Source organism: Gobio gobio (genome assembly GCF_949357685.1).
Source record: "Gobio gobio genome assembly, chromosome: 21".
In the NCBI taxonomy this organism is placed as follows: Eukaryota; Metazoa; Chordata; class Actinopteri; order Cypriniformes; family Gobionidae; genus Gobio; species Gobio gobio.
In genome coordinates, this window is record NC_137117.1 from 22,487,299 (window position 1) to 22,509,614 (window position 22,316).

Here is a 22,316-nt window from a genome sequence, read left to right on the forward strand (position 1 = left end):
CATGACATACAGGCGCCGGTGCTATCACTTGCATTTAACTTAAAATACTCCATAATTGTTGGTCATACAGATAAGAGTAATGCAAACTGTCATGGGTTTACTTTTATTTCTGTAAACTCACAATAACAACAAAACGTTGTGATTTTGTAAAATAATGAAAACAATCAGGTTTTCTGTCTCAGTGAACTTGAGCATGTTGCAAAAATGAACGAAACTCAGCGTATACTTGCCTCACAGGCATGATAAATATATCTATAGAACACTTGAAATGTCCACTTTTAAATGAACCAATTCAAGTGGAAAACATTCTCAGATTATTTAATTCGTATGAAACGTACATATAGGCGCATCCACTACTGCGGAGATGACGAGTCCGCATCGTCAACTTAATCTCTGCAGCTTGAAAACATTGTCAATAAATTATTAACAGTTAAATGCATGACTGTTTCGCCAAACATTCTTACATATTCGGGTCTTTAGCGACCCGGATCTATATCTAACATGGATAGATCTATACGTGTTGCGATAATGTATAAAACTCCTAGCCTGGATGCCAGCCGAACTTAGCCCCGCCCACAAAATTTTTACTCGGGCAGTTCGGTCTGGACTTGCTCAATAGAGAAGTAATTATGCCCGAACAGAAGCTGTTCGGACCAATGAAATTGTCAGGGCGGGCTTTAGACGATGATGGACAGATGATCAACAGTAACGTAATCATCCACGTCATCAAAAGCCGCTTGGGTTGAATTTGTTCTAATCCTAAACGGAGAACTTGTTCATATATGCATTCACCTTTACTATTTCTCTCAGAAATGATGATCGTGTTGGTAAGTACTCTGTGTATCCTTAAATTCTTTTTTTACAACACCGGCAAAGTTAGTTTACACTCATCTTTTTCTTCTAACGTTAGTCCAGCGTGCGTGCAGACAGGGTTGCCAAGTGTTTACAACAAAACCCGCCCAATTGCTAACGTTCCTCAAAACTAGCCAAAAACAAGCCCAATAGCTTTCCAAGGGGGTTCTCTGGGAAAAAAGGCATTTGGGGGGTAAAATATGTGTTATTTTGGAAGGACTGCCTGCTAAAATTCGCATTCCTGGGTCTGTATATCACATAATTGCGGTCGCTTCAACCCGTGGACTTGGCAACACAGTGCAGTTGAGTTCTGTTGACATTTGACAACTAACGTTATGCGTCGCTCCGTTGCTCTGATTGGTTGTAGGTCTATCCAATTGAGGTCTTTCCTGGTTCGGTTGAAACACGCCCCATAATCACAGCACAACGGAGCAGAATCAGACTCCTATTCTGACTAGAATTGAGTATGACGACGTCAGGCTATAAAACTCCTGATATTAGAGCAACAATTATAGAAGAATAAAATAAAGCATATTTCGTTACCTTTTGGAGCTTGAAAGGGTTCAGTTTGAGCAGATGTTTTATACCATCACCACTGTCCTCGTCAGAACTCATTTCCCAGTACATCAGCATCTGGCTCATATTCGTGATCTCACGCATATTCTCAAAACTCATTTTCAACGTCTTGAAAATAAATATTTTGATCACAGACAGCTTCCTTCACCAGATCCATCATCAAGTGACAGTGACACTACACATTTGATTGTGTTCAGTACTTGCTCTGCAGTAAATCGCTGAGCCATTTCAAGTTTTGCAAATTATAATTATTATTGTTTCGTTTTCAGTCTGCAGTAAGTATGAGTGAAACGTCACTTCATCATTGTGTATCGGACATTGTCACCTTGTGGAATAAAGGTGAATTGCAGTTATTTCATCATTATAGATTCATTTATTATTGTGCAGAAAAAAAAAGTACAATCTTACACGCCTCGGGCCATTAGTGACCCTATACAATTTTGACAAAAAACGGGAAAACAGGCATTAAATTATAATTTTATATATTTTTTCTTGTTATATTGTTTAAAATGGATTGATTGAGGAATACTAAGAAGGTTGATGTCTAACTTTTAAAAAATGAATGAGGAGGAGGGTAGTGAATGACGTCTCGGGTCGCTAAAGACCCGAGCTATGCATTTAAGGGTTAAAATGTTTAGACCGTCTCCTTATGCTTTTTCACGACACACTCATAATCATTATTCGATATGGCGAGCTTTATGCATGCATTTGAGCACTGATTAGTGTATATATTAATTATAGGCAATTAAAGGCTCAAATGAACATCCACTACTAGAAAAATCTTTAGTCAAGGGCAGCTCTAGATATATAAATTATATTAGTAGTTTTAACTATAGTATCGAAATTGGAATTGCTAAATTTCACTGGTATCTAACATTTTTGGTGTCATCATAACCTTATGTATTACAGTAAAGGATACAACAAAAACAATAACTATTGTGTTTAGTGTCATAACACTACATGTGAGAGTGAGATTTACGTGCCTGTGCCCCTGCTGCAGTCCTGCTTCTTAGTTGATTCAGATCATCTCGTTGAACTGCAGACACACAAACAAAATTAGGATTGATTGTTTCCCGGCACTGCCACACTCATTTTACCGTTAAGTGCTATAGACTCCTCGATATCCACACCGTTGAGTAGAGTGGTTTTAATTGAGAAACAGCAGGCATTGACTTGACTGGTGGTTTGTGTGTGGTGCGGAGGTGGTGGTGAAGATGGTTGAGAGAGCTAACAGGAAGTAATGTCAGCACCAGACACCCTGTCTTACACCCGCTTGAAAACTCACCTCTGTAGTTAGCTGTGCAAAAGCCCAACAGTTAGTTCTAATTTTTGAATCTCACTGGACAGGAGACTTTCCAAAAGAGATGATATTTGAGAAGTATCAGCGCTAGCGCATGTCTCTGCACGTGCTAGACAGTCTGCCAGTCAGTGCAGTTACATTGTTATGCCAGTAGGTGGTGGCAAGGGACTATTCATATTGAACTGTTCATATTGCGCTATGTTATACGATACACGACCAACGCTAATGCTGAAGCTGATGTTTCACTTCATAGAGATCAGTGGCATTGAACAGCGCCGACGCCAGTCAAGGGAAATCCCCTTCAACGTTGAAAGGATACTACAATAAAGATGTTATCTTCTCAGAACTGATGGCAAAATGATTTTTTTTCACACATATTTGAGACCTGTAGAATGACAGACGCAGGTAATCGCACATGCTCAGTTCAGATTCATCAGATATATACAAAATAAACATAATACAATAAAAAATTATATCCGCACAAAAAGCGAACTTGAACTTGAGTTACTTGCTGTTCGGAATTTGTGTTTTTTTATTCATGTTGTGGACACGCTCTTCCTGGAGCAACCCACTGAAACACGGCAACTAAACCCAAATAATTCACAATGTTTTATTACAGTATTGTTCTCTTTATAATGTTATGTAATATGACAGTCCCAATCGTAGTTATTATTAGTTGTGCATTGCTGTTTGAGCTGCATGCGCTAAAGCTGAAGATGAACACCGGCACGCTTTACTATCGCGTTAATTCTTAACCAAATGCATCCTATATGAGATAAATCATATATATATTGTATAGGCCTACACAAAATAAACACAATAGTACAACTTACATTTGCACAAAACAAAAGGCTGCGAATACACACGCAAACCATGAGTCATGATGGTGTAACTCTAGTTGTAAAATGGTCCCAAACATAGAACTCTCTCGCTTCATTTTTCCTCGTGTCTGCTGCATATTTTGTGGTTGACCCTGCTTAATCGATGATAGGTTAAATGTATTATAGACAATTAATCGATAGTCGATTAAACGTTAACATCCCTAGTCGATATAGTAAATATCGTCACAGGCCTAGGAAGCTTGCAACTTATTTGCTTTCAAAAGACCCTCACATGGACCTGCATATGACAAATAACAACCCTCATTGTAGTGTTAATTACAAAATAACGAAGCAAGTTCAGGCAACACAGGTCTAATACGGAACCCTGTACCATATTGATGAAATATGTATTTAAAGTGTGTTGAGTGTGTGCATGTGGGTGTACGCATATCAAAGTGTAATTCCACACATTCCATCTGCCTAGTTGGGCACTTTAAGTCTGTTCATATCTGCACCGACTCATCACATTGCCTTAATAACAGCTGATTCTTTTGCACTGACCCCTGCACCCTTTGACATGCATCAGCAGCTACATTTTACCCAATTGTGGGCATAGTTAAATATGCAACACTGTGTTCCTGCCTTCAGGACACTTCTACTTTTTCTTCTTCTAGCACTGTTTTTATGAGTAACAATGAACGGCTGTTAAACAGCTTTTGAGGGTGTTTATAGAGAGTCCTCTTAAATCAGCAGGACTGTATACAGAGTCTTGATGAGTGTTTTCAGTGTAGGGAACAGTCCTTTTAGGTTTTTTTTAGGAAGACCTACTTGTTTCAGTGAACCAGTTCCAAAAGAATCAGTTCACAGACTTGAGTCATCACTGAGAAGTGTTCCCAAACATCCCTCTGCAGGTATTTTGTTATAAAATACACAAAACTTGCTGTTTATCATGGTTTTTAAACATATATATAGATTGTCTCACATATGTTTATGGTTCCAGAATGTTGACAGTTCCTGACAGTTTTACTACTCAAGTTCCCCCTTTAAGGGTATTAACACTGACAGCGATTAAATCACTGGAGGTCAGCAAGTGTCATGCATCATGAGGCACATCATGTGAGCACCATTTATGTAGTGGTGTAATGAACGACAATAGATTTTTCTTCTTACACTCTACTCGGCGCATTGCACTCTTCATTTTATACCAAGTAGCCTATATTTACGTTTATTTAGTGTGTCCAATCAAATCAAATTCAATTTCATTGTGAATCAATCAAATTGAATCATTCTTAATTTGGCCCAAAAGACTCACTTGCTTTGTCTGCATTCTCATTGGTAGTCGCCACTTTGCATCACTGCTTACATGAAGTTAAAATGCTCAGCGTTGTCAAATTCCCAGTGGATTTGTTGTTGCTTGTCGTCTCAAATTGCCAGCTCTCTTTGAAAATGAACAACTTGCGGTCGCTTTAAAAAAAAAAAAATGTTATTGCAGATCAGTGTTTTACAAATGATTTAAAAAAAAAAACTGTTCCAATGACAATTCAGGTATCACTACACTGAAAAATATTTTTTTTGTGAAATTTACTAGCAATTCCTAAACAATGACAAAGACCGGCAAGTAATATTGAATTAAACGTGAAGTTAAGTAGAAAGACTGAAATAGTATTTTCATGTAAAACATACCCCAATTAACCTATGTTTTATGTACAACTTCAAAAAATATTGGACTTAATAACATCCACCCAGTTTGGTTTATTAGGTTGTGTAGGAGTTAAACAAGGATGTCACCTCAGTAACTGATTAACTGTCGTGGTATGAGAGCTATAGCTGATGGGAATTGTTTTACATGGGCCAGTTTATGAAAAATCATCAGGCAAGTTATTTATATTCCTGTCTTCCTCATGGCCATTCACTTCATTTTAGAGACCGCAGAAGCCTGAAGCCTAGCAACCCAGGGAAAAAAACACAGCACTCCTGTGGTGGGCTATTCAGCACCCTCTTAGTCGGGTTCTTTGTTTTTGCCCTCACTTTCTTGTGTGTGTGTGTGTGTGTGTGTGTGTGTGTGTGTGTGTGTGTGTGTGTGTGTGTGTGTGTGTGTGTGTGTGTGTGTGTGTGTGTGTGTGTGTGTGTGTGTGTGTGTGTGTGTGTGTGTGTGTGTGTGTGTGTGTGTGTGTGTGTGTGTGTGTGTGTGTGTGTGTGTGTGTGTGTGTGTGTGTGTGTGTGTGTGTGTGTGTGTGTGTGTGTGTGTGTGTGTGTGTGTGTGTGTGTGTGTGTGTGTGTGTGTGTGTGTGTGTGTGTGTGTGTGTGTGTGTGTGTGTGTGTGTGTGTGTGTGTGTGTGTGTGTGAGAGAGAGAGAGAGAGAGTGTGCACTTCCTCCCTTGTGCTCATGGGTTTTTCCAGTCACCCTGGGGCCTGATGGAGCAGGAAGCCCCAAAAGCTTATCATTTCCTTTGCTACTGGCTCTGCCTGAGCATCGTGTATGATAAACACCCTCACAACCAGATCCTGACAGACTTGTAGGGTAAATTCAAGCGCTGACACACTGACACAGATAACGCAGTGGATGTTAAACAGGTATTTGTAGAAACATGCACATCGGAGACCCTCATGGTGTGCTTGTGTGTCCGTTCAGTGTGAAGTCTGTTTTGAGTCCTGAAGGGAGCTGGCTAGCTATCCCTTTTGGCCACCATTGCCTTTTTGCTAGCCAGTTGGCCCCGGTCATCATCCAATCAGCACATTCCTCCCCATGAATACACTGGGACCAGTTTTGGCAGGCCACGCTGGGTGGGGTAATGTTCATATCCTGTGAGCTGACCCTTACACACACACTTGTATGAGACATCACAGCCGTCACAATAGACCAAAGTTTCAAATTTCTTGAGTTTGTCAGCCAATCAGTTACACGCAGGCATGATTCCTCAGTGCTTAAATAGACAGGTACGTGTAGACAAACGGATGAAAGGAAGTCAGAAAGAATGGGAAAGAATAGTTCTTTAGAGGAGTGCGAGTGGGTACAAAGCTCCCTCAGTGCTGGAGTGGCACTGCCAGTTTGTGCGGACCTGTTGTTGTGCGAGCACAGACCCTGCTCTGTGTGTGTGCGTGACCCAGCTGCCCTCCCAGCATTACATCAGTCTCCCACATCACCCACACACACAATGAGACTCCAGTCAGCCATCCCTCCATATGCCCAGCACGCTGCCCGCATGCAAAAAGCAGCTATACGCTCTCACACGTGTGTGTGTGTGTGTGTGTGTGTGTGTGTGTGTGTGTGTGTGTGTATGTATGTATGTGTGTGTGCAGTGTCTTAGCTGAGCTATTCATTAGTGATGTTTGCTAAGACAGACATTCCCATTATTGTTGCTGTAATTAGGGTTAGGGATTTGATCAAATTCCTGAACCTAAGTATTAAACTTTGGCATGTAAACTGTCCTGCGTTGTTTGTGTTGTAAACACTTATCGTCATGTTGTTCTAAACTTGTATGACTTTAATTCTTCTGTGGAACACAAAATATATATTTAAAAAAAATGTTTTGGGCCCTATTCCCTTGCACTGTATAGACAAATATACTGGATAGACTTAGTGGAGGGTTCTTTTTTGGCCAGTAAGCACCACCCGGAACACTATAATAATAATACCACAACATTCACATAACAATGCCCTGGCAGCTACTTAGAACACCTTAGCAACTCCCTGGAAACTTTCCAGAATACCCTATTAACACTACTGCAACCAAATAGCAACGCCATGGCAACTCCCTAGAACATCTTTGTAACTACCTAGAATGCCATATCACCACCATGACAACTCTCCAGAAAACCATATTAACACCATAGCAACCACAAAGTAACACCCTGGCAACTACCTAGAGCACCACAGCAACGCCATGGCAACACTCCAGAACACCATATTTACACTATACAACCACAAAGCAATGACCTATGCAACTACCTAGGACATCTTAGCAACATTCTAGCAGCTGTCCAGAGTACTCTATTTACACCATAGCTACCATATAGTACCACCCTGGCAACTCTCCAGAATTAACACGATAGCAACCACATAGAAACACCCTGGCATCTGCCTAGGACACCATGGTAATGGCAATCTGCTAACCATGAGCTGCAAAAACATTTTTTTCAGAAAATGTAACGACAATAAACACGACAATTTGTTCTGCTTTAAGAGGTTTTAAATAAGGTGTTGTGTGTTTGTGTTTGTGTTTGTGTTTGTGTTTGTGTTTGTGTGTGTGTGTGTGTGTGTGTGTGTGTGTGTGTGTGTGTGTGTGTGTGTGTGTGTGTGTGTGTGTGTGTGTGTGTGTGTGTGTGTGTGTGTGTGTGTGTGTGTGTGTGTGTGTGTGTGTGTGTGTGTGTGTGTGTGTGTGTGTGTGTGTGTGTGTGTGTGTGTGTGTGTGTGATGTGTGTGTGTGTGTGTGTATGTTGTGTGTGTACACTGAGCAGAGGGGGCAGGAAAGGACTGTTGTGTTTTTAGGCCACATTCTTAAGCAGAGAGAGTAACCAGGCATGAAGTCTGTGCTCGGTGCGCCCCGTCCCTTCTCACACAACCACAGAAAGAGGCATCTCTCTCTCTCTCTCTCTCTCTCTCTCTCTCTCTCTCTCTCTGTCTTTGTGCCTCAGTTTTCTCTCTTCTGCTTGCTTTCTTTTTTTCTCCCCTCTCATAGCAGAACTGGCCCACTTGGCCCCTGTGACCTGCCTCCTTTGCTCTTCCTTTGTCTGCGTAGTTCATGCTGACATGTTGCATGTTGATTTTTCAGCATAAACACCATTGTGTGTAATCTTATCACCTGAAGAGGACAGCTGTCTCCTAGACAGACCAGATCTGGTTTAGAAAAGTACCCGGAGCCTGGTTGTATCCTCTGGAAAAACCGTGGTCGTCAGCAGATCTGTCACTCCTAGTTTTGTTTTGCTCCGATTTGGCTGGGTAACGTGTGTTGCCTCAAACTTTCTGCAGGCCACAAGGTGTGAACTTCATCCAGCCGTGTGTCACTAGAGTTTAGGAGCTACTTGTTTGCCACAGATTAGAGGAGACGTGTGTGAGTTCGAGTGAGAGAGGGGTGTTTTGTGTGGCTTTAAGGGCGCTCTCAAGGTGGACTTTACCCACAACATTAATGGTAGAAGGCTTGGCAAAAACAGCTTGAAGAGAAATTAGAAATTGAACAGGATGGAGGTGGATCCATGTGATTGTGACTCACGTGGCCATCCTTCTGTTTTTTGCATGTTATGTTTGTTTTTCCTTCATTTTATGGAACCTTTAGCCCACAAATGAACATTGTGTCATCATTTACTTGCTCTCATGTTGTTTCAAACCTTATGACTTTTCTTCCTCATAAGGAGGAGAAATGTTGAGAATGTACTGGCCACTGTTTACCTTGAACGTGAACGGGGATCTAGGCTGGCAAGCTCAAAAATGACAATATTGCAGTAAATATAATTATTTTCCAGGTCTTCTTAAGCTGGTGGCTTTATGTGAGGAACAGACATGCCATCCACATGCGTACAAATATGGCACCTTCATCATTGATTACATGTAATGCGTAATCAGTTATGAAGCAACACGTTTGATTTGACAAGTGCAAATGAGTAATGAGGGAAAGATAAGTGAATAACTACTTTTGAAAAAGTTGTCATGTAGCGTTTAGTCATTATGTAGTGTTATGATTAAATAACTGTTATAAATCGCTTTTGTTAATTGAAATAAAACGGAAATCAAATAAAACAAATATTTCAAGCACTAAAATTACTAAAACCAAAAAGTAAATTAAAGCTAAATTGAAATAAAAAAGCACATAAAATGACTAAAACTAAAGAAATAAAACAGCTGAAATTTTTTTTTTAATAAAAAGCTAATTTAAAATATTATAAATAATATAATATTGCCATTGTGGAGCTTGAAGGCCCCATTCCCCTTGACAGATTGGCCCCTTCATTTCACATTTCTCTTTTTATGTTAACCATAAGTATGAGCAATAGTTGTGATGCTTTACTTTAGCAATAACCGCTAATGATGAAATGTGCAGAGAGAAACTTGTTATTGTGCGTATTGTGTGTTCACCAGTTGTCACACAGACAGAGAAGCTCAGTGTGTGGTTATAAACGTGTGGTCCCATCACATCTCAAATAGAAATTGAAATATTTTTGTCTTGTGTTTTGTGCTCTTACAGGTGACATCACACAGAAAGGCTATGAAAAGAAACGAGCTAAAATTCTGGCCCCGTTCGTACCACAGACCCAAAGTAAGACTCACCACACACACGCACACAGACTTCCTGTCTGCTAATTCCCCCCCTCCTCTCAGTTTCTTTTTTTGTTTCGCATGCCAAACAATGTCATCGTCAATTAAATTATTTTCTACAGTTTGTTTTTGATATAAAGGTGTTTTCATGTTACTGCTGTGTTTAGACATCTTAATAATGCATGACAACATGACAGCGTTAATTAAGTTGCACTAGTTAGTTCCATAAATTATGTATCTGATATTTTTTTGTACCGGTATTTTGTTCTCTATTATTTGCAAATGTGTGGCTCCATGCTGCATCCTACTGGTGATTAGTAGAACTGCACCTGCTGGAGACATCAGTGCCTTCATTAAGAGAATGCACTTTATAAATAAAATGGACACTTGAAATAGTCTTGCGGCTGAAGCAACTATTAGTAAACCATCTTCTTATCTGGAAAATTTGAGTAATTCAATCTTTTCCGGCCTCTTTCCGGCCTGTTAATGTCCACACACACTCACACACGCACACACAGGCTTCCTGTAAGCAGCAGCCCTCTGCCAGTCATGAAGGAGGAACTGAAACAGGTGAGTTCACTATATTGGTGGGTTTTGACAGTTTAGGGACCTCAACACTGACTTCCTTGTTCCCTAGTTATGTGATATTAAAGAACCATTACGTATTGGATTGCAGGGACACGTTGTTTACACAATAGATCTGACCTTCAGATATAGGAGAGATATGCCTAAGACACATTTGTTGCGCAGATACATTCTTATTTGAAACCCCGATCAAATGTGCCATTTTGTCTTCAAAGGTGCCATTTCAGTGCTTTGAAGTTAAAGTTCACCTCCTGCTGTCCGCTTCTGCCCTGTCTGTTACTTTTATGAGGCCGCCCCTTCCTCAAACTGTATATATCACATACGAATTTTATAACAAATACGCTTAAGGGGTTAGTTTGCCCAAAAATGAAGTTTCTGTCATTTACTCACCTTCATGTCATCCCAAACCCATATTAAACGATCTCTTCTGTGGAAAAGAACCATATTTTTTAAAGAAATCAGCTCAGTAAGTTATGATTATCAGTAAATATTGTCTTTGAAGTTTTGATCTATTCCTCAAACAAAGATTGTATGCTTTCAGAAGACTTATAATGCACTTCATTTTTGGGTGGATTATTCCTTTAATTTGTGTCCATATAAAATGCATTTGGAGACAGACCAGAGACTTTGCACCAAAATGTACCTTATGGTGTTGATGGTGTCTGTGTATACAAGTTTATTTATGAGCTGTGATCTTTTATAGAGGTGGACGTGAGTATCCGTTTGACCCCGGGCCATTCTTCAGACCCCGCTTCTAGCCCTAACGCCGTCCCCATTGCCGCCCCACGGCAACACCGAGCTCACCGCAGCGGAGGAACGCGGGATGACCGCTACCGGTCAGGTAAAGAAAATTTGTTTGCCAGTATGCACTAATATTCAAAAGTTTCGGGTCGTTAAGATAATTATTGAAAGAATATTGTGAAATATTATTGCAATTTTAAATGTTGAAAACATTTTGTGCTGCTTAAAACCATTTTTGCCATGTATATATTGGTGGTAAAATATGATATTGTCAGTATAAGCAGCAATTTATGAAAGGTCATGTGTAGTTACGGCATGTAAATTGTGCTGCTGAATGCCTTAATGTGAAAACAGCTCTATAATGTGTTTGTCACCACAGAGAGGCAGTTCTCTGTCTCTACATGAGTCAGTCACTGTTTGGTGACATTGTTGGATTTCTCATCTGCCTCTTGTCATGTGCTATTGTGTAATTGTGATTCTCTTCATTTGTCTTTCTGTACTCTTTGTTCTTTCTTCTCATCGTTCTTTGTGTCCGTCTGTTAGATATCCACACAGAGGCTGTGCAGGCAGCTCTAGCCAGGCATAAAGAGGAGAAAATGGCCCTTCCTATGCCCACTAAGCGTCGCTCAGCCTTCGTCCAGTCTCCTGCGGAAAACTGCACTCCTCCCGGTGGGTCCTGCATCGCCCACAAGCCTTCTGCTTCTCCTTCTGTCCAGATCTCACTGACCAGCAGGGTCTCGGAAAATACAGGCACACCTGAACCTTTAGGGCACACCCTGGCCTTCATGCGAGAAAATTATAATAATATCATAATATATTCTCTTGTGATATTCTAAGAGTATGTTTATTTTATATAACCATATCATTATTGGCCATTAGCAGTTTTTTTCAAGTTTCATATAGGATTAGGATAATATTTGAATCAAATGTTAGGCAATTGTATATTAACATGTCTGCCAAATATTTATTGTACTGTAACCAAAATTTCAATATCACTGCTAATACATCATATCAGATTGATCATTTATTTGTGTCTGCCTTTTGTGGTCTTTATCTGTAAGCATTTTTTAACTGTTATGTTTGTGTGGCCACAGATACGTCATCGGCATCAGAGGATGAGGGCTCCCTGCGCAGGCGTCAGGCTGCAATCAGTGCAATGCTGGCTCAGAATCTCCAGAGTCCCGAATATTGGATCAACCGCTCTGTCCAGGGCTCCTCCACCTCCTCCTCTGCCTCCTCCACCCTCTCTCATGGAGACGGCAAAACTCACAACCACAGCCAGGGGCAGACTAGCATCCTCGCCGATGTGCTGGCACACACCCGCATAGGTACTGCAAGATAATGAGTCACACGTACACACATGTTCAGGTGCTGAATCAGACAACCCATGATACACACACAAAAGAGCTTCAGTTTTAAAGGTCTGACACTTACGCAAGCACCATTTAACTTCAAGTGACCAGGTCAGGGCAAAACAAAGCAACGAAAATCCGTCAGTGTTGATATTGACTTTTCAAACCTGTTGGTTCAGTTGTGTTTCATATTGAGCATGTGCATGGGTTCACCAAATGAATCACTGTGCTGTTATGTGTCTTCACTGCAGAGAGCAGCAGCATTCCTCCTGACGTCACGTCCACAGTGCCTCAGGAAAGGAACTCCAGAGTGGAGCTGCCACCCAACATCGTAGTGAAGGGCATAAGCCGCGGCCAGAGCCGCACCAGCATGATGGACACTGCCGGCGGTACAAACAACATCACACACAGCTCATATATGCAGGGACCTTAAACCAAACCATGTGGTTCACAACTCAAAGGCCCACCATTGTGCCAATATCCCATTTTTGCTGTTATTGACTTATTTTACTAACAGAAACATTGTGTATTGATACATTACATTTAATAACATGACACATTTTGTCATTCCATAAATTAGGGACTGTATGTTCTTAAATTAATATAGTTACTGAGGAGAAACAAGTTTAGGACCCACTTTATAATTAGGTGTCTTCAACTACTATGTACTAACATTTAAATGAATCATTACATTGTGCTTACATTTTAAAAATGACCTCTGTAATTAATTTCTGTAGTTACATTTATAATTACACTGTTGACACTTCCCTTACACCTAACCTACCCTTAAACCTACCCATACACCACATCTGTCCCTAAGTTTACTAAGTTTTTGATGCAAGTACATAGTAGTTAAGGCCACCTAATATAAAGTGGGACATTTTTATTCATTTTATATAATTTAAATTAAACTTATTATTTTAATAATGATGTATTCATTTAAATGTGGCACCATGGTTGAGAACCACTGATCTACAGTAGGTCAGAGTTCAATTTCCATAGTTACAACATTTTATTTAAAGCAAAAATCAGAAATGTTTTAAAACTTTGTTGCACTTTTAACAAAAGTAATGATTTGTTCTTTCACTGAAACATATCTGATAATGTAATTAAACCTATTTGTATGGGTTTTTATGTCCTCTTTTGTGTATTATATGATAAACCTTGCTACAACATTCTCTCTTAACTAATGTTAACCTTAACATTGTCTAGCTAGCCTGTATAAACTTGTGGATGGAGTAATCACAAACAATAGTAGAAATAATGTAAATTCATTGATTTGAATGGCTTTTTGACTTCCAGCACCATACTGTTGAGCTGGTTCACCACTAGTGTTCATTTGCGCTTTTCACTTCCCAGCAACAGAAATAATTTCCTCTCCATGTCTTTTTTAGAGCGATCATAAATGAAAGTAGTGTTAGGCGTTTCTGCTAAAATGTGAATGTTTTGCTTCCTCCTTTGTCGTGATGCCATCTGACTGTAGGAAAAGGTAGGGGTGGAGGGATGTTTAGTGCAGTGCAGTGACACCCAGTGGTTTTGTCCTCTCAAATTGATCCTGTATGGTTCTATGTGCTTGTTTTTGTTTTCTATGTTGACAAAACCTTTTCCCGATTGAAACGTCTATATTTGCTTTGGCTCCGTCTGTTCCATATGGTGTCCTTTGACCAGCTAATTTTTGACCAGCTAATTGTCTGAACAGGTGAATGAAAATATCTCTGTCAACAGGTGTTCCAGCACACGGTCGTGTCTCCACCAAAATACAGCAGCTGCTCAACACGTTGAAGAGACCCAAGCGGCCTCCACTCAGCGAGTTCTTCCTGGATGACTCTGAAGAAATTGTGGAAGGTGTGAAGCTATTTTTTGATACCATACTACATTTATAGGGGTATATATATATTTCGTCATATATGGAAAATGTTCAATTTTGCTTCTAAATTATTTTCTAATTTAATGCAACATTTTTGTTACACATTATAAGAGCAGTGCTCCTTTTCCTTTAATGACTGCTGCGTTAAGCTGCATGAACTTCACAAGTGTGTGTGAAAATGCAAGACATTCTGACCATCTTTACAAAGAGTCACATGTCATAAATGTACCTTATTAGGGACCAAGAATTGATGCAGAATACGTCATTTTGCATAATATTTCTTAATTAAACAAATCAGACTTTGAACCTCTCTATAATTGTCTTTTCCACTTGCAGTTCAACAGCCAGATCCCAACACACCCAGACCAGAGGGCCGACAGATTATTCCAGTAAAGGGGGAGCCGCTAGGGGTGGTCAGTAACTGGCCTCCAGCTCTGCAGGCGTCACTGGCACGTTGGGGAGCCACACAGGCCAAGAGCCCAGCTCTCACTGTCTTGGACATCACCGGCAAACCACTCTACACCCTCACCTATGGTGAGATGTCACGCTGTTTGGATTGGGACAAGCTTTGGGACAAGCTGTTTTCCAATGTTTTAATGGGATAGTTTACACAGAAATTATTTAATTAATTACTCACCCTGATGTCATTCCAAACCCATATGCTATTATTTTTTCAGTGCAACACAGAAGTAGAACATTTTGAAGATTTCTTTTAATCTATTCTGTCTTTAATAAGCTCCTGTCACCGCTTGACCCCTGTAGGCAAACTGTGGAGTCGCAGTCTGAAGTTGGCGTACACGCTGTTAAACAAACTTGGTACCAAAAATGAACCAGTTCTGAAGCCTGGAGATAGAGTAAGATTTCAACACAGTGCTTGACACACTACAAAGGCATACTGTTCTCAGCTCAAGGCTATTTCTTATTCTCCATAATTCTCCCTTTAGGTGGCCTTAGTTTATCCCAACAGCGACCCTGGGATGTTCTGGGTGGCCTTTTATGGTTGCCTTCTCGCTGAGGTCATTCCTGTCCCGATAGAGGTGCCTTTATCTCGGAAGGTATGAGAGAGGATCAAAATACTTAAAACATTGATATTATCTTGCTGAAATGTTTACAGTTGTTTATATGATTTTAAGGATACGGGAAGTCAGCAGATAGGCTTCCTGTTGGGCAGTTGCGGTGTAGGACTCGCTCTCACTAGTGAAATTTGTCTAAAAGGACTTCCAAAGACCCCGAATGGAGAAATAATTCAATTTAAAGGTTAGTTCCCTGTTGCTTTTCTTATCACTCTGCTTCCTCAAATGTATCTTAAACTTCAATTTTGAAGCTGCAGAATGGCAGTTTAACCTGTCTTCTTACAGGATGGCCTCGACTCAAATGGGTGGTCACTGATACCAAGTATCTTACCAAACCCTCCAAGGACTGGCAGCCGCACATACCTACTGCAAACACTGACACTGCTTACATAGAGGTGAGTGTGGGTGTTTAGGTGAGTAAGAATCCTTTCTGTCTCTGATGTGTGTGTGATATGAGTGTGATGTGTGTGTTCTCAGTACAAGGCCTCAAAGGAGGGTACGGTGATGGGAGTGGCTGTGTCGAAAATCTCTATGCTGACACACTGTCAGGCTCTAACGCAGGCCTGTAATTACTGTGAAGGTGAGTGCTACACTACTGCTGTAGAACAAATGCATTGAAATATTCCTGATACTGCAACAGCACAAAAGCAGACTAGCCTTTTGTGTTATTTTATGTAATTTTTCCCTCATTTGATTCTCTATCAAATCGTTGTGAACTTTGAACTTCGACTGGCTTTTCTTAAGGATAACTATATTTTTCTGTGCTCTTTCTTAGGAGAAACACTGGTTAATGTCCTGGATTTTAAGAAAGACTCAGGCCTTTGGCATGGAGTTCTAGCGGTGAGTGTGATTCTTCTGAATGTTTTGGTTCTGTGCATTCTTGACTTGTTCCTGCATGGTCGCTGGTTTTTAACATCTGCATGTTTGTGCATTCTTACAGAGTGTCATGAACAGGATCCACACGATATGTGTGCCATACTCAGTCATGAAGGCTTGTCCACTGTCCTGGGTGCAGAGAGTTCATGTTCACAAAGGTAAAGACATCCTCAACATCTATGCATGTTAGTTATATTATTGTGATCTGGCTGATGGCAATCATGTAGAATCAACAGTTCTGTGGAACAGTATCTAAATTTCTTTCATGTTTATGTGTACACACAGCTCGTGTGGCCTTGGTGAAATGTAGAGATCTGCACTGGGCTATGATGGCTCACAGAGATCAGAAGGACATCACTCTGACTTCCCTGCGCATGCTGATCGTAGCTGATGGAGCCAATCCCTGTAAGTAAACAAGCTATGGAAAACAGATTGCTTTATTTCTGTGTTTCAGTGGCTGTAAATGCAAATAATTGATCCGTATTTCTGTCTTAGGGTCTGTGTCTTCATGTGATGCTTTCCTGAACGTCTTTCAGTCTCATGGGCTGAAACCTGAGATGATCTGCCCATGTGCTTCCTCCCCAGAGGCCATGACCGTGGCCATCCGCAGGTACCTGCATGTATTAAGGGCTGTGCACAACATCTTTCTACACTTAATTGCCATAGATATGCTTTAAAGTCATACTTTGTTTTTAGGCCTGGTGCTCAAGGCGCTCCACTCCCTGCCAGAGCCATTCTGTCAATGGCAGGACTCAGTCATGGAGTGATTCGGGTCAACACAGAGGATAAGAACTCTGCCCTTACCGTGCAAGATGTAGGACATGTCATGCCTGGAGGTAAGACTGCAACTATTTGAACATTTCACTGTAGATTATGTTAGTGTGGTGTGAACCGTTGAAACCAGTTTGAAGTCTGCTTCCACCTTGGAAACAACTAATGGGTATTGGCAACTAATTTAGCAAGCATTAAATCAGAAAAAACTTGAATTATATTTACAAAAAATTTTAGTAGCCTGAACAAAAAATAAAGCACAAAATACAATGTTTATGAACCCAATCCAAACCACAACCATGCATCCATGTTTGTAATTTGTCAGTATCAATGCAATATAGTGAGAAAAATAATAAAGTATATTATTATTATATATTATGAATATAAATGATTGTATAGGCATATAAGTGTCTTAAATGTTGGATTTAAAAAAAAAATGTAATTCATTTAATTATTTCAGATTTAAATATTTCTAGTTTTTAGTGTTTGAAAGCAGTTCTCTCTTTTCTTTCTGCACCATAGCTCTTATGTGTATTGTGAAACCTGATGGGCCGCCCATGCTCTGTAAGACTGATGAGATCGGGGAGATAATGTTGAACTCACGTGCCGGAGGCACCATGTACTACGGCCTGCCGGGGGTGACCAAGAACACTTTTGAGGTATGGAAAAAGCACATGGAAAGAAATAATTCTGCAAGCAATACTCCGAATACACACATTTACTCAAAACAAAGTCTCACTGACCTTATTGACTGCAGGTGATTCCTGTAAACTCAGGCGGTACTCCTATAGGTGACGTTCCCTTCACACGCACTGGACTGTTGGGCTTTGTGGGTCCGGTAAGTAATACTATTGTATTATAGTGTATTTGCTATATATATATATATATATATATATATTTTATTTTTGATATATGTGTTTTTTGAAAAATGCTGTTCATTTGAACTTTCTATTAATAAAAAAAAAATTTGATTAAATAAAAAATTCAGACATTAATTTTTTATTTTGGAACGGTAGTGTACAGCAGCTCCTGAGATTTGTGACACTGTAATTAGTCTTTTATTGAATAAACTCTTTTTTACTCTTTTTTATTTACTCGCTGTACCCTCAGGGAAGTTTGGTGTTTGTGGTGGGGAAGATAGAGGGTCTGCTTTCAGTCAGTGGTCGCAGACACAATGCAGATGACCTGGTGGCCACAGCGCTGGCGGTAGAGCCAGTCAAAACCGTCTACCGAGGGAGGTACGAATGACGTAAAACAAAAAACAAAAACATTCAAATTACTGGTAGAAGTGTGATGAGGTTTTGAAAGTGTGTGTCCTATATATGCAGGATTGCCGTCTTCTCTGTCACTGTGTTCTATGATGAGCGAATAGTGATTGTGGCAGAGCAGAGGCCTGATGCCAATGAAGAGGACAGTTTCCAGTGGATGAGTAGAGTCCTACAGGTAATACACAAACAACCCAGTTTCTGTCCTCACTTAGTCTGAAGTAGGTCATTGAAATGAATGGACCTGAGCTGGCAGGCTTAATGTAATGAGGCAGAACACAATGACAAATTGACAATATCTAAAGTTTCCATTATAGATTTTGACCCTCTATTTCACAGTAATAGGTGTCATGACTTCCTGCTTTTGTCCCTGCATGCTTTCCCACAGGCAATAGACAGTATCCATCAGGTGGGCTTGTATTGTTTGGCACTGGTTCCTGCAAACACATTACCCAAAACTCCTCTGGGTGGTATTCATGTGTCCGAGACCAAACAGCACTTCCTGGAGGGATCTCTGCACCCTTGCAACATTCTGATGTGCCCTCATACGTGTGTGACCAACCTTCCAAAACCGAGACAAAAGCAGCCAGGTACTGAAAAACCTATCAAAACCTGAAAAATAGTCACTTCTCAGAAATGCGATCCGTTATCTGAATTTGATGAGGGGAATTACCTTTAAGCATCAAGTTAACTCAGAATAGTTCAAAGGAAAATCCTTAGTTGTCTTTCCCTTTTATTTGTTTTAATCCATTTTTAAAATTAAACATTTGTTTATTATATATATATATATATATATATATATATATATATATATATATATATATATATATATATATATATATATATATATATATATATATATATATATATATATATATATATATATATATATATATATATATACATATATATAGCGCTGTCAAGAGCATGCCAACCCAACAGGTGGCAATATAACCCTAACCGTAAATGGCCAATCAGAAGCCTGGAAATAGGTTATTTGACGTAACAAGCCAAAATCTCAAAGTTTCAAAAAATCTTCAACATGGCAAGAGTTTTCCAAAAAGTTTGGTTTCAGTGACCGGATACTGTGTTTGTGGATGAACAGCCAAACTGCATAGAAAAAGCTGCGTTTTGAAAAGAAGTATTGGGAAGAAATATTGCCAAAAGTATTGGGACTCTCCTCCAAATCATTGAATTCAGGTTTTCCTATCACTTCCATGGCCACAGGTGTATTAAATCAAGCACCTAGGCATGCAGACTGCTTTTGCAAACATTTGTGAAAGAATGGGTTGCTCTCAGGAGCTCAGTGAATTCAAGCATGGTACCGTGATAGGTTGCCACCTGTGCAAAGTCCCTTTGTGAATGTCCTCACTACTAAATATTCCACGGTCAACTATTTGTGGTATTATAACAAAGTGGAAGCAATTGGGAACAACAGCAACTTTAAAGTACTATGTGTGAAATTTGCTAAAAAATATAAACTTGTCTTTCCTCACAGTGGGAGTTGGTCCGGCCTCCATCATGGTGGGCAACCTGGTGGCAGGAAAGAGGATCGCACAGGCTAGTGGGAGAGATCTTGGGCTCATTGATGACCAAGAACAATCCAGAAAGGTTAGCCAAAGATTACAAGACTACTGCTTAGTAAACTCACTATTGATATCCATGCATCCCTGCACAATGTCCCAGGACATGAAGATTTCAGTAATGCCTCTTATCTCTATAATAGTTATAGAGTAAAAAAATAAATAATTGTATTATATTACAGAATACTATAATTATTTTGCAACATCAAGCATCCAGTTTCTAGGTACCTCCAAACACCACTGGATTCCTCCTTGATATCTAGTTTAAATAATAAATTAATTCTAACTCAGCACAAATAGTTTAAGGAGAGCTGGAGATGAACAGAGTTTTTCCTCGTCTCCTCTAAGCTTGTGCTCTGGTCTGTCTTTCTCTCTCGTGCGGGGGGCTGTAGCTCTGTGTGTGGCCCACTAACATGGTAAGCCTGAATGCCAGCAACGCTCTGCTATTTGTGTGCGCTGAGCTTTTAAATCCCCATTGCTTCCAGCAACAACAACAACAGCAACCTCAGGGCCTTACAGAGACAAAACAAATGCGTATAAAGTGTTTTGAAGAATTTTGACCCTTTTGTCAGAATGGACCTAATTGACTTAATATCACAGAATTGTGACTTCATTGTCACAATTGTAATTGCAACTTTATCTCTTTTTATGTCTTACAAATGTGGCTTTAATTCACATTACATAAACATTACATTTCAGAAACTCTAGGCACACACACGCTCTTATACTGCATGGTGTGCCGCTGCCCGCATGTGTCCTGCTATGTGTGTTTAAAGACAAATAAACTGTGTGAACTATCATCTACCCCTGATATTATAAACCTTAGACCTGTTTTATTTGCTGGCTTAATATTGCTGTTTGCTTAAATAGTGCTTTAAATTAATTGCTGTCTTCATTTTATGTTAAAGGCTAAGATTACTCTTATTAATATTGTGGTTTGTATGGATGAATTGACACCTTGTCCTCTTCTGTCCTGTAGCATCAGTTCCTCTCTGAAGCCCTGCAGTCGAGAGCACAGACTGATCCTGATCATGTTCTCTATATGCTGCTGAATGCAAAGGTGACATGCATACATGATCATCAAACTGATTATGTAGTCAAACCATCAGGCCGTTCTGTATTGAGGCTTTTTCTTTCTTTGCTCTGGCCTGCAGGGTGTAGCAGTGAGCACAGCCACAAGTTCTCAACTGCACAAGCGAGCAGAGAAGATCACTGCAGCTTTGTTGGAAAGAGGAGGAATTAACACTGGAGACAACGTAGTACTGCTTTATCCTCCTGGTAATGTCTTTCATCCCAGCTTTCACAGTACACGTTAGGGTGCACTCACATAAGCGAAATTTCGGTGAACTTTTACAGGCAAACAAAGTCCATTGTCTATTGGCAATGTATAAAGCACTGCTCACACAGAAGTCACTTTCAAACCAAGCAGCTATCTGTTGGAAAACACAAGTGATATCCACGTGACCAACTTAAACTCGTTGCAAAATCTGTGTAGGCAAAACTTTAGCCCTCATGAAAAATTCCAGATCAAATAGATTCCTAATGAAAACAAAAATTCACAGACCAACGATGAATGTGACTGCACCTCAGTTAACATACAGCTAGAATGAACACATGAAGGCACAGATTTTGTTTTTTTAATTAAAATTATTGGTAGAATTTTGGCAGAATCTTTCATTTGAACATATGTTCATTATTGGGGGATGACCGTCCCTTTAAAGACCCAGAAATAACAGCATGAAATAACACACAACATATTGTCAAGAACGAGTTTTTCTTCTTTCCTGCAGGCATAGATCTTATAGCCTCCTTTTATGGATGTCTGTATGCCGGCTGTATACCAGTCACCGTCAGGCCTCCTCATCCTCAGAATCTTGCTGCCACTCTCCCCACAGTCCGAATGATCATTGACGTGAGTCTGACTATTTTGCACATGCCATCCATTTATGATTTTATAGAGCATAGCATATTAATCTGAGAAATGTTGTCTGTATCAGGTGAGCAAAGCAGCATGCATCCTCACGACTCAGACCCTGATGAAGACTTTGCGGTCTAAAGAAGCGGCAGCCAGTGTGAATGTGAAGACTTGGCCGAATATCATAGACACAGGTCACAAAATAAAACAAATATTCCAATGACTTTTGTGTTACTTGATGAAAGAATTGGTATCCCTGACTTGTCCAATCTGGTGTGTGCAGATGATCTTCCCAGGAAACGGCCTCCACAGATCTATAAACCCCCCACTGCAGAAATGTTGGCCTACCTGGACTTCAGTGTGTCCACCACAGGCATGCTGACCGGAGTTAAGGCAAGACTTGTCTCTTTTCCTCTTGTTTTTGGCAAGAACAAATATGCAGTATCTTTTTCAAAATTTTGTCTGGTCAGGTCCTAAACGGTTTGTTTG

At 40.1% G+C, this 22,316-nt stretch overlaps 1 protein-coding gene across 1 annotated transcript in view; it reads left to right on the forward strand.

Annotated features, from left to right (window-relative positions):
- The window catches only part of dip2ba (disco-interacting protein 2 homolog Ba), a 57,431-nt gene that overhangs the window by 26,405 nt on the left and 8,710 nt on the right, over positions 1 to 22,316 (forward strand). Inside the window, exons 2-29 of the mRNA XM_079803322.1 lie at positions 9,729 to 9,800; positions 11,088 to 11,225; positions 11,669 to 11,794; positions 12,220 to 12,453; positions 12,729 to 12,866; positions 14,203 to 14,322; positions 14,681 to 14,878; positions 15,107 to 15,198; positions 15,289 to 15,399; positions 15,478 to 15,601; positions 15,703 to 15,812; positions 15,895 to 15,997; positions 16,193 to 16,257; positions 16,358 to 16,451; positions 16,579 to 16,698; positions 16,789 to 16,903; positions 16,990 to 17,129; positions 17,587 to 17,723; positions 17,822 to 17,902; positions 18,175 to 18,302; positions 18,393 to 18,507; positions 18,718 to 18,919; positions 19,828 to 19,940; positions 20,892 to 20,972; positions 21,067 to 21,190; positions 21,703 to 21,824; positions 21,910 to 22,021; positions 22,111 to 22,220. Of these exons, the coding sequence (XP_079659448.1) occupies positions 9,729 to 9,800; positions 11,088 to 11,225; positions 11,669 to 11,794; positions 12,220 to 12,453; positions 12,729 to 12,866; positions 14,203 to 14,322; positions 14,681 to 14,878; positions 15,107 to 15,198; positions 15,289 to 15,399; positions 15,478 to 15,601; positions 15,703 to 15,812; positions 15,895 to 15,997; positions 16,193 to 16,257; positions 16,358 to 16,451; positions 16,579 to 16,698; positions 16,789 to 16,903; positions 16,990 to 17,129; positions 17,587 to 17,723; positions 17,822 to 17,902; positions 18,175 to 18,302; positions 18,393 to 18,507; positions 18,718 to 18,919; positions 19,828 to 19,940; positions 20,892 to 20,972; positions 21,067 to 21,190; positions 21,703 to 21,824; positions 21,910 to 22,021; positions 22,111 to 22,220 (3,425 nt within the window). The remainder of the gene's footprint in view (positions 1 to 9,728; positions 9,801 to 11,087; positions 11,226 to 11,668; positions 11,795 to 12,219; positions 12,454 to 12,728; positions 12,867 to 14,202; positions 14,323 to 14,680; positions 14,879 to 15,106; positions 15,199 to 15,288; positions 15,400 to 15,477; positions 15,602 to 15,702; positions 15,813 to 15,894; positions 15,998 to 16,192; positions 16,258 to 16,357; positions 16,452 to 16,578; positions 16,699 to 16,788; positions 16,904 to 16,989; positions 17,130 to 17,586; positions 17,724 to 17,821; positions 17,903 to 18,174; positions 18,303 to 18,392; positions 18,508 to 18,717; positions 18,920 to 19,827; positions 19,941 to 20,891; positions 20,973 to 21,066; positions 21,191 to 21,702; positions 21,825 to 21,909; positions 22,022 to 22,110; positions 22,221 to 22,316) is intronic.